At 44.4% G+C, this 10968-nt stretch overlaps 1 protein-coding gene across 1 annotated transcript; it reads left to right on the forward strand.

Annotated features, from left to right (window-relative positions):
* Positions 1-5611: 5611 nt before the first annotated feature.
* Positions 5612-10628, forward strand: PDIK1L (PDLIM1 interacting kinase 1 like; the record flags this gene model as incomplete). Its single annotated transcript, XM_079698687.1, has 2 exons — positions 5612-5896; positions 9888-10628. 2 exons carry the CDS (start codon positions 5612-5614, stop codon positions 10626-10628), a joined length of 1026 nt encoding a protein of 341 aa, XP_079554813.1.
* Between the last annotated feature and the right edge of the window lie 340 nt (positions 10629-10968).

Consider the following 10968-nt stretch of genomic DNA (forward strand, 5'->3'; position numbering starts at 1 on the left):
ACCAGGGATCGAACCCACGTCCCCTGCACTGGTTAGGTGAATTCTTTTTTTTTTTTTTTTTTTTTTTTTTTTTTTTTTTTTGTGGTACGCGGGCCTCTCACTGTTGTGGCCTCTCCCGTTGCGGAGCACAGGCTCCGGATGCACAGGCTCAGCAGCCATGGCTCACGGGCCCAGCCGCTCCGCGGCATATGGGATCCTCCCAGACCGGGGCACGAACCCGTATCCCCTGCATCGGCAGGCGGACTCTCAACCACTGCGCCACCAGGGAGGCCCTGGTTAGGTGAATTCTTAAACACTGCGCCACGAGGGAAGTCCCTCCATTTGTTTTTAATTTTTATGGAGTGTTTTATTCTTTTTATTGAACTGTTTTATAAGTATGCAACATTTACAAGGTTCCAAAACAGTAACTATATAATAATGTATATTCACAGAAGTCTCATTTCCATCCCTACCCACTCCATCCCACATAGCAAACAATTTTTAGAAGATTGAGTTTTGTTTTCTATTGTTTAACTTTTTTTTTTTTTTTTTTTTTTTTTTTTTGCGGTACGAGGGCCTCTCACTGTCGTGGCCTCTCCCATTGCGGAGCACAGGCTCCGAACGTGCAGGCTCAGTGGCCACGGCTCACGGGCCCAGCCGCTCCGCGGCATGTGAGATCTTCCCGGACCGGGACACGAACCCCTGTCCCCTGCATCGGCAGGCGGACTCTCAACCACTGTGCCACCAGGGAAGCCCCTTAACTTTTAAATATAAGCAATTAATGTATATTTATATCTTCCCACTTTCACAGAAGATAGCATACTATAAACGCTACTATGTATCTTATTTCCCTTAGCGTATATGGGCATCACTACATATTAGTTTCTGTTTATCAGTAAATATAAGAACTCTTCCACATATCTTTTTACAGCCGCATAGCACTCCATCCTGTGTTTGTACTATAATTTATTCAGCTAGTTCTTAACTGACATAAGCAGTTTCCAATCTTTTGCTATAAAAATAATGCCATAATGAATAGCCTTGTGCACAGAGCTTTTTGTATTTTGCCAATATATCACTAGGATAGATTCTTGCAAGTTTAGCCCTGACCTAGGTTTACTGGGTGAAAGAGTAAATACATATGTAATGTGGCTATAGATTGCCAAATTACCTTAGTTAGAGTTACATCATTTTGCCTTCCCATCAGCAATGTATGACAATGCTATTCTCAGGAGTATTTTGGTATGATATCAAATAAAGGAGGATGCAGAAATGAATCACAGACAAGGTTCCTGTCCCCAGGAACTCTCAGCCTAGTAAAAGGCTTATGGGCGGGCTTCCCTGGTGACTCAGTGGTTGAGAGTCCGCCTGCCAGATGCAGGGGACGCGGGGTCGTGCCCCGGTCCGGGAAGATCCCACTTGTCGCGGAGCGGCTGGGCCCGTGAGCCATGGCCGCTGAGCCTGCGCGTCCGGAGCCTGTGCTCCGCAACAGGAGAGGCCACACAGTGAGAGGCCCGCGTACCGCAAAAACAAACAAACAAAAAAGGCTTATGGGCAAATATAATGATATAATGTAATCTTCAGGGCAGATTTATTCTGAAGCTTAAGCTTCAGAGTCCCTCACAGAGACCCTTTCCAAGGCCCCAGCAATGTATTCACAGGTCCATTTTGTAATCGTTTTCCTAAAGAGGACACCCCAAATTGTTTAAACATCTACCTCACAGACTTTAGAGCCAGTTCCATAACTTTGGAGTTATGGGAGTGGATTTCAAGTTCTACAACCATCTTGAGAGGAGGGATTCCTGTACTTAATGACTGAGACAAAGAGACAAAAAGGCTCCTTTGACCAAAGAAATACCCCTCCCCAGATTGTGATCAGTTACACACAGGTAGGTAGCTGTCTACACAGAGCCCTCTACTTTCCCTCTGTTCTCAAGGGCAGAAACCAAAACTCAGAATACATCAGTATTCCCAGCTGACAGCTGAAGGCTGGTACACTGCACTCAGGACTAGTCTGAACAGATTACCGAGCAGGATTTTGTTTTGTTTTTTTTTGGGGGGGGTAGGAGGGTTTACACCAGGGGAGAGGGTATTCAAGGCAGGTGCCCCCACCCCAAAACAGACACCTTTCTGTCAAATAAGGCAGAGGTCTGCTTCCTTACCTGTAAAAACAGGGTTAGTAATAAACCCTGCCCTCGTAGGGTTTGGTTAGGATTAGGAGAGATCACTTAAAGACTTAACCCAGTCCCAGACTCTCGGGAGAAGGTCCATAAATGGAGAACAGAAAATAGAACGGGTAATTGGTTGATCCTTGAGAGCAGTAACAAGAAATTCTTTGCACACTGTGCCTTATACAGCACTGGGAAGAGGAACAACCCCTTTATTGACAAACAGTAGGTGCAGATTAAATCGGCGAAGAAGGAATGGACGTTTCTGGCGGTTGTTTACTGATCTATGAAACGAACTGAATGACCGATTGGTCCGGGCCTCTGAGCAACTGATAGTCCCGGGCTGCTGTCAGGCGAACGCAGGCCTGGATCTGGCTGACGGCTGTGGGGTGCCCCAGTGCCTCAGGCTGACGGTCGGGTCCCGAAAACGGCTGTCCTCGCTGTCAATCCCGGCCCCGGCCGGCCCGGACCTCCGTCGCTAGCTGCACAAGCGGGGGGCATCCCAACTCTCCACGAGGAGCTCGAGGGTGTCGCCGCCAGGCAGGGCGTGCGCGCGCTGCAGGAGCCAAGCTCCGGCGCCGCGGCCCCTTCCTCCCCGCCGGGGGCAGGGCGCCTCCGACTCGCGGCTGCCGAGCCCCGGAACAACGAGGCGCCGGTTTCTTTAAGGGAGATACCACCGCTCCAGCGGAGCAGGGGACGGCGTCTTCCCAGATGATCGCACCCAGCCCCGCGCCGCCGCCGCCGCTGCCGCCTCGGCAACTGCACCGCCCGCAAACATGGCTCAGTGACTCTGACAAAAGGTGCAGCCTCCCTCCAGGCGGGGCGGGCGCCAGGCCTCCCAGCTCGGGCTGCGCCTCCCCGCAGGTCCGCGGAAGAGGCCCGCTTACCGCAGGCATCCCAGGCCCGCGCGGAGGAAGATGCACCAGGCGTTCCACCCCAGCGACCCCGCACACCTGCCCGCAGCTCGGTAGGTCGGAAATGGGGGCGGAACGGGGGAGGGGAGGCGCACCAGGCGCGCGCACCGCCCCCGGCCCGGACCTGTTGCGGGGGACCACTCCGGGGACGCGGGCCGTGGACGCCCGCTGAGGCTGGAAGGCGACCAAGCCCTGGGTGTGGAGTGGGCCTCCCCGATCCCAGCCACCCCTGCGGGGAGGGGTACGAGTGGTGTGTTCCGGAGCGCGCACCCCTTCCGCGACTCCCGGCTCGGGAAAGCCACGGTAGCCGGGAGCAGGCCAGCGGAGCGCCGAGCACGCGCCCAGTAGCAACGGCGGTTGGCGTCCCGGCTCACGCTACGGAGAGCCGGAGGGGGGCGGGGTCTCGCGGCGTAAGGGGGTGTGTCCGCGCGCACCACGGGGGCGCGCGCCGGCCTCTGACTGGAGGCCGCGGCGGCGGAGGCGCGAGCAGCCTGATAATGGCGGCCTGCAGAGCCCGTGAGAGGGAGAAGCGGCGGCGGCTACCCTGAGGTAAATCTGGCCCCTCGGCGTGGCAGAGAGGCTTTGCTGCAGAGCCGAGGGCCCTGCACGTGCCTCCCGCCCCAGGAGGCCTGTCACAGAGCTGTCAGCGGAGGCGTCCCGGGGAAGGCCCCGCGCGCCTCAGGCCTCCGGCCCCAGCAGCGGCCTCCTCTTCTGCCCGTGGCCTCCTCCCCAGGCCCCAGGCCTCAGTCGCTGGCCCCGAGGAGTCGGGCAGCTGCAGGACTGGCTCCTCGGGGTGAAGGGCCCCGGCAGGATCCCCTCCGGGTTTCATCTGGAAGTAGCCGGGGAGGGGGAGGGCCTGATACTTGGCCAATGAGCGGGGCCCTGAGCCGCCGCGTCGGGCAACACCTCTGCCTAGGACTGGCCCTTCCCGGGCGCCAGCAGGTGTACGGCCTGGCCGGCCCGAGTCCGAGCGCTGGGTGCGCCCGGCAGGCGCGGGGGCCCGGGGGATGCCGTCCGAAGTCCCCGAGGTTTGCGCGGGATGCATCACCGTGCTGTGTTTTGACCCAGGATCTCAAGGATTGCAGAAACACCGTCCCTCCCCCTTATTCAGGGGCTCTCTTGTATGGGGATATGGGACATCTTCAAAGGCAGGAGCCACTTTGAGATGGATAGGAGTTGGCGATCCACGGAGAACAGGAATGTCCACTGTGCAGCAGGGGCAGAAGATTCTGTGGCAGGAAATCAGACCCTAGGAAATACTGCAGGAATTTGAAGAGTGGGTGTCCAGTTAGAGGAAGTGGGACTAAGAAGCAGTCTCAGAAGCTTTCATTTTCTTTATTAAATCTATCCTATGGACTTAAAATAGCCGGTCCCAGTTTCACAGGCTGTAGTGTCGGTAGCTTTTTGTTCCCCTAAACTGTACAATATAAAAATTGTTCAATCTCAGGTTACTTTTCTTGCCCATGCTGGCATTCTACAAATGAGAATTTGTTCCTGAAGCTCTTCAGAATCTTGACATTCTTCGGAGAGTGAGGAGGTACACTTTAGACTTTCTTGATTCAACACGTGAGCGTTTCCGTGTAGGGCCTTTGCTCCTGCCTTTAAATGATTTATCAAATTGAATTCCAAAGAACTCCCTCAGAGAACCCCTTAAGATGCAGGACAGTTTTCGTTGGCAAAAATGACCTAGATCTAAATAACTGTTGCTAAAACAACAGCAAAATTTAACTGTATTCTAAGTAACTTACTTTATCTTTAAAGAAACGTTTTTCTCCACAGACTGTATTTTCATTTATTTTGCAAGAAATAAGGAAATAACATAAACAAAATTAAAATAAGAACATACACAGTTTGACCATTTACTTTTAAATAATAAAAACAACTGCACATTTTCACTTCTATATGTGATCTTGTTCACTTTCAGTCCCTAAGCATAAGCCAGGTTTTTGTATTTCTAACTGTGAGGGTTGGTTTTTGGTTTTGCCATTTTTATGACCTTTTATGTGTGTGTCAGTTTTCAGGAGAAGCTGGAGTTTTGTTTGTTTTTTCACAATCGGTAAATAAATACTGAATTTTTTGGTTTATTTTTAGCAGTGATGTTTTGAAGCAGTTCATGTAAGAAGCAGTATAGTGTAGTGGTTAAAATGAAGGCTGTCAGAGCCAGATGGCCTGGTTTCAAATCCCAGGTCCACCAGTTACTAGCTGTTTGACTTTGGGCATGTTGCTTAAACTCTGTGCTTTAGTTTCCTCATCTATAAAATGACCATAATAGTATCTACCTCATCATGCTGTTGTGAGGATTAAATGGACTTAATGTTATAAACTGCTTGGAACAGTTCCTGATACATGGTAAGTACTACATTAGTGTTACCTGGTTTACTATTATTAAGATATTTAGATTTACCCAATGTATAGCAAATATCGTTCAAGCACTGCAAACAGTGAGACAGATGATAACTAAATCGTGCATAAGAAGAAATACAAGCCAGTAGGCAGACTTAATGTCAACAGAGCACTTTGTTGATTTTTCCAGAAACCTTGACCTTGAAGATGGTGAGTAGCCAGCCAAAGTACGATCTAATACGGGAGGTAGGCCGAGGTAGTTACGGTGTTGTATATGAAGCAGTCATCAGAAAGACCTCTGCACGGGTGGCAGTGAAGAAAATTCGATGCCATGCACCTGAAAATGTTGAACTAGCCCTGCGTGAGTTCTGGGCACTAAGCAGTATCAAGAGCCAACATCCAAATGTGATTCACTTGGAGGAATGCATCCTACAAAAGGATGGGATGGTGCAAAAGATGTCCCACGGCTCTAATTCTTCCCTTTATTTACAGGTATGTGTGGTTGAATGGGAAATAGAAATGATTTGAAAGTAGCATTGGTCAGCAATAAGAGGAATGAAAGAGTCAGATGAACTTCTACTTTTAAATGCAGGTGTTTATATAGTTAGGAGTAGATGGGTTCTGCCAAGAACTGAGTAGACGTTTGCTTTAAAACAAGGTTTTATTTAAACCTGTGTTGCAAATACCTAAAAATAACATATGCCACCTGTTATGCCATGATACTTGCCAATCTGCATAGGAATGGGGCAACAGGAACTAGAGAAGTGATCGAGACTAGAGTCTAATTAGTTCACTTATTTGAAATCAGTTTTTTTTTGGAACTGAATACAGAAGAGAAGGAAAAACTGTACAACTAGTAGTAGTACCCATAGGTAATTGGGCATTTCTTTATATATCACTGGCTTGAACATAAGCCTCTCCTGTTTTAGAAGGTTATTTAATGTCTTAACCGTGCAATTCCATTGAATTTTCATGGAGTATGTGGTGTAGCACCTGAATGTTATTCACAGTGCTGATCGCTAACATTTGGGTTCCTACTCATTCCATGCTCTGGGCTCAGCAATCCTATGAGGAAAGTACTATTATTACCATCATTACAAATGAAGAAACTGAGGCTTAGAATAGATAATGAATTTATCCAGAATCACATAGCAGGTGGCAGAATTGGGAGCTAAACGTAGGAGTATCCAGCAGCTAAAAATTGTGCTCTTTTAACCTCCAGATTACTGTTTTGCCTCCAAATTACTCTTCTGTAGACCTGGGGAAAGCATTAATATAGGAAAACAAAATCTTTTTTTTTTTTTTTTAAGATTGGCTTCTGCCATAGGTCAAAATCTCTAGTAGCTCTACACATGATGAAGAGAAAAGATACTTAAGACATAGCTAGTTAAAGGCCAGAGCAAAATTTCTTAAGTCCAGTTATTCCTGGAATAGGAAACAACTTGCCATGAGTGTGTCTAAATTCAGAATTTACCATCAGGGTACAAAAGTCTGTTTTAAAACAACAAAAGCTTTTGGACTAGGAACAACAAAGAAAACTAATGCATTATTCTGTGTAATTAGAAAGTTGCAAGTTTCATTGTATGGTAAACAAATATCAGTCTTAAGGACCTAATTTATACTGCAAGTTTAGCATGCTATGCCCTGAAGTTTTCTCTCTTAAGTTAAGGGATATAAAACACAACTGTTTAGCCTCTCTTTGTTTTATTGTATTTTTTTTCTAAAAGTGCTTATTATGTACGTTGCAGTGATAGAAAATATCAGAAACATTCTTACCACATTCCCTCCTAAAAGTGGATAGAAGCTTACTGGACTTTGCATTGAATTTTGGAGACTAAAGTGCATAATCAGACTGCGAGTGCAAAGACATTTAAACATATGATGTCTTTGCAAGTACTGATGGTATCCTTGAGTCCAGATCAAGCAACTGTTATAGTAACTAGGCATTAACCAGCTAATCTTTCAAGGCTTTAAGATGTAAAGTACTTCCAGACTTGATTCAGTGATTTTTTTTTTTAATCTAAAGTACCTTCTTGTTTAGTAATTTATTTCATCTTTTTAAAGCCTAACAGACCTGTGTTTGACTTGTGGCACTTTTTGCTAACTGTATGACCTTGGATATGTAACCCACCTTTTCCCAGCATCTGTATCTTCATATGTAAGGAATAATAATTTCTACCTTCCATGGGAGTTGTCAAAATTAGAGGTGATGTAGATACAATACTTGGCACATAGGAGGTATTCAGTAATAAGCAGCTCTATTAAAATTGTCTTTTCTGTGGATTTATTTCATTGACCAGACATTCATCCACGCTTTAGCAAGTGCCTACTTTAAATTTACACTAGTAAAGACAACCAATATTTACATGTAGTAAAGACAAACAAATCTATAGTGTGACCACAGAGTCTCTATACATGGTCTTACCATTCTGTACATAAATTTTTTTTTCTCCATGTTTCTCTGGATATCTTCCTTGTTCTCATTTGGAATCATTCAGTCAGTTCCTGATAGCTGAAAACCTCACCTAGAAGAAATGTAAAATAATTAACAGAGGATAAATCTTACGCATAGGAACTTAGTGGCCAATATGTGTACTTGTGATGAGTGCCATGAATGAAAAGTACAAGATGGTATAGGCACATAGAGTAGGGAACCTGACATAATCCTGGGGTTCAGGAATTAAGAACTGTTTCACCTGAAACTTGCAGGGTGAATAGGAGTTAGCCAGGTGAGTGACTGAGAAAACTTCCCAGGCAGAAGTAACTATACATACAAATGTCTAGAAGCAAAAAGCATGAAGCGTTCTAAAAATTGAAAGAAAATACTAAGACTGCACTATACAGGGAGAGTTGTTTTAGATGAGGCTAGAAAGATCAGCCAGGATCAGAGCACACAGGATCCCGTAGCCCATGTTAAAGAGCTTAGACTATATCCTAAGAGAACAGGGAAGCTATTAAAGGACTTCAGGCAAGAGAACCAATGGCTAACATCCTCTACACGTGACAGTAAGCAAACTGGGATCTGTATTTCTGTAGCTCTCAACCAGGGACCCTTAGACTATAGCCCTCAGCCTGTTTTTGTATGGCCTGGATACTAAAAATAGTTTTTACATTTTTTAAGAGTTGTTTAAAAAAAAAGAAAGAAAAGGAAAAAGAATATGGAACACAGACCTTATGTGGTTTGTCAAGCCTAAAATATCTACTATCTGGCTTTACTCTAAACCATTATTTGAATTCTGGAAGTCTGCATTGTTCAAAGCTATTTAGGAAGTTTTCTTTTGAGAATGAAGACAGAAGAAGAGAAGAAATGAAGGAAGAGTGATGGTGCTCATCTTTAATCTCAGCATATTTAGTAACAGTGCACCTGGTAAATAATTGTATGATCTGGACCTTTCTGTTCTTTCTCTGTCTCAGTGGCAAACACATGCAACAAGGAAAATGTATGCAAAGAAGACATCTGCAGACCATTGCAATTATGGCTGTTTGCCATTGGGGGAGATGGCATGGAGAGGCGTTTTTGCCTCTGCCCACCAAAAAGACAAAAGGAAATATTAGTAGATTTAAACATAAAATTAGCGGTTCACTCAATCTTCAGCAACTCCTCACCTTCCCTACTTAGTTTCTATTCAACCCATGGGCCTGAAAAGGACACCATAGGACAAATGCTTTCAAAGCACTGTATTTTAGAAGATAGCTCATGTTCAGTGAAGTAATTACTCTTGAATTTCAGGTAGTAGGAGAGTTATAATTAGATAATGATATAAGTAAAACAGTGGTTTATTCTAGATTTTCAGCTTGTATCAAACAAATATACAAACTCAGATTTGAATTTTTATATCAAAATGCGTGTATGATTTTTATAAATTGGTTTTTAGAAGCCATCTGTTGATAGAGATAGCCAACATATTTGCATTCTGCGTGTAGAAGTTTATGAAGTAATGATGTCTTTAGTTTTATCAGTGACTACAGGAGCACTTTATTTCTATAACAACTGGTTGTTCCTTCATAATTTTCTCTCAGTTTCACAGATTATGTTGATAGTGTAAGTGCAATATGCAAGAAGTAGATTTCAGGCAGTTTCATGGAATAGAATTTCCTAATTGATGTTTATTCCCCAGCTGGCAAATCTACCTGCTGAAACTTTGATCTTTTCAGGAAGCTATTAATTAGATGGTTAGAGTTCATCTCCATTTGACACATGTAGAAAATGTATAGCCAGTTGGATACTTTTCAGAATAAAGCTATTTTTAAATAAGTTTTTACCTCTTGACTTGGAGATTTGGTGTGTATTTGTTAGGGACAAAGTGACAGTCTGAAGTACTGAAGTTTAAAATAAAATGCACATATGAAAGCACTGACCAAATAAAATATTCATGGAATTTCCACTTAACACTGGAGACTAACTTAATCAGTAACTCCTTCTCTATAGCTGAATTGTATAAACTATGCAGATGATTGTAATCTGTTTTTTTATTTCTTATAGCTTGTAGAGACTTCACTAAAGGGAGAAATTGCCTTTGATCCCAGAAGCGCCTATTACTTGTGGTTTGTGATGGATTTTTGTGACGGAGGAGATATGAATGAGTATCTGTTGTCCAGGAAACCCAATCGTAAAACTAACACCAGCTTCATGCTTCAGCTGAGCAGTGCCCTGGCTTTCTTGCATAAAAACCAGATCATCCATCGAGATCTAAAGCCTGATAACATCCTGATTTCTCAAAGCCGGTTGGATACCAGTGACTTGGAACCCACACTGAAAGTGGCTGATTTTGGTCTAAGTAAAGTTTGTTCAGCATTTGGGCAGAATCCAGAAGAACCTGTCAGTGTAAACAAGTGTTTCCTTTCCACAGCGTGTGGAACAGATTTCTACATGGCTCCTGAAGTGTGGGAGGGACATTACACAGCAAAAGCTGACATCTTTGCTCTGGGGATTATCATCTGGGCAATGCTGGAAAGGATCACATTCATAGACACAGAGACAAAGAAGGAACTCTTGGGGAGTTATGTAAAACAAGGAACTGAGATCGTGCCTGTTGGGGAGGCACTTCTGGAAAATCCCAAAATGGAACTTCTCATTCCTGTGAAGAAAAAGTCTATGAATGGGCGAATGAAACAACTGATTAAGGAAATGCTGGCTGCAAACCCTCAGGATCGTCCAGATGCTTTTGAACTAGAACTCAGATTAGTACAAATTGCATTTAAAGATAGCAGCTGGGAAACGTGACACATATATTATTTGCAAATATCTTGGATAATATGCTGCTTCTGTTTTAACAGTGATGCAACATAATGTGGCTGAAAAAGAATATAAAAAGCTAAACTCCACCTTTTAAGGGTTTAGATTTTATTGTGGGATTTTTTTTTCCTCATTTTTCTTAAGTCCAAGCTGGCCATTTTGTTAATATGTTTTAAGTGTGTATTACCAATGTGAGTGTAAATTTTTTTAAATGATCATTGGTAGAAGTTTGGCAGGAAAATTTTCTAAGAGCCAAGAAAAGAAGAAAGTCCAGTTTTCTGGAAATATGTCTCTAAGTATTTTAGACATTCCTCGTCAGTATTAGGAA

Source organism: Hyperoodon ampullatus (assembly GCF_949752795.1).
Source record: "Hyperoodon ampullatus genome assembly, chromosome: 2".
In the NCBI taxonomy this organism is placed as follows: Eukaryota; Metazoa; Chordata; class Mammalia; order Artiodactyla; family Ziphiidae; genus Hyperoodon; species Hyperoodon ampullatus.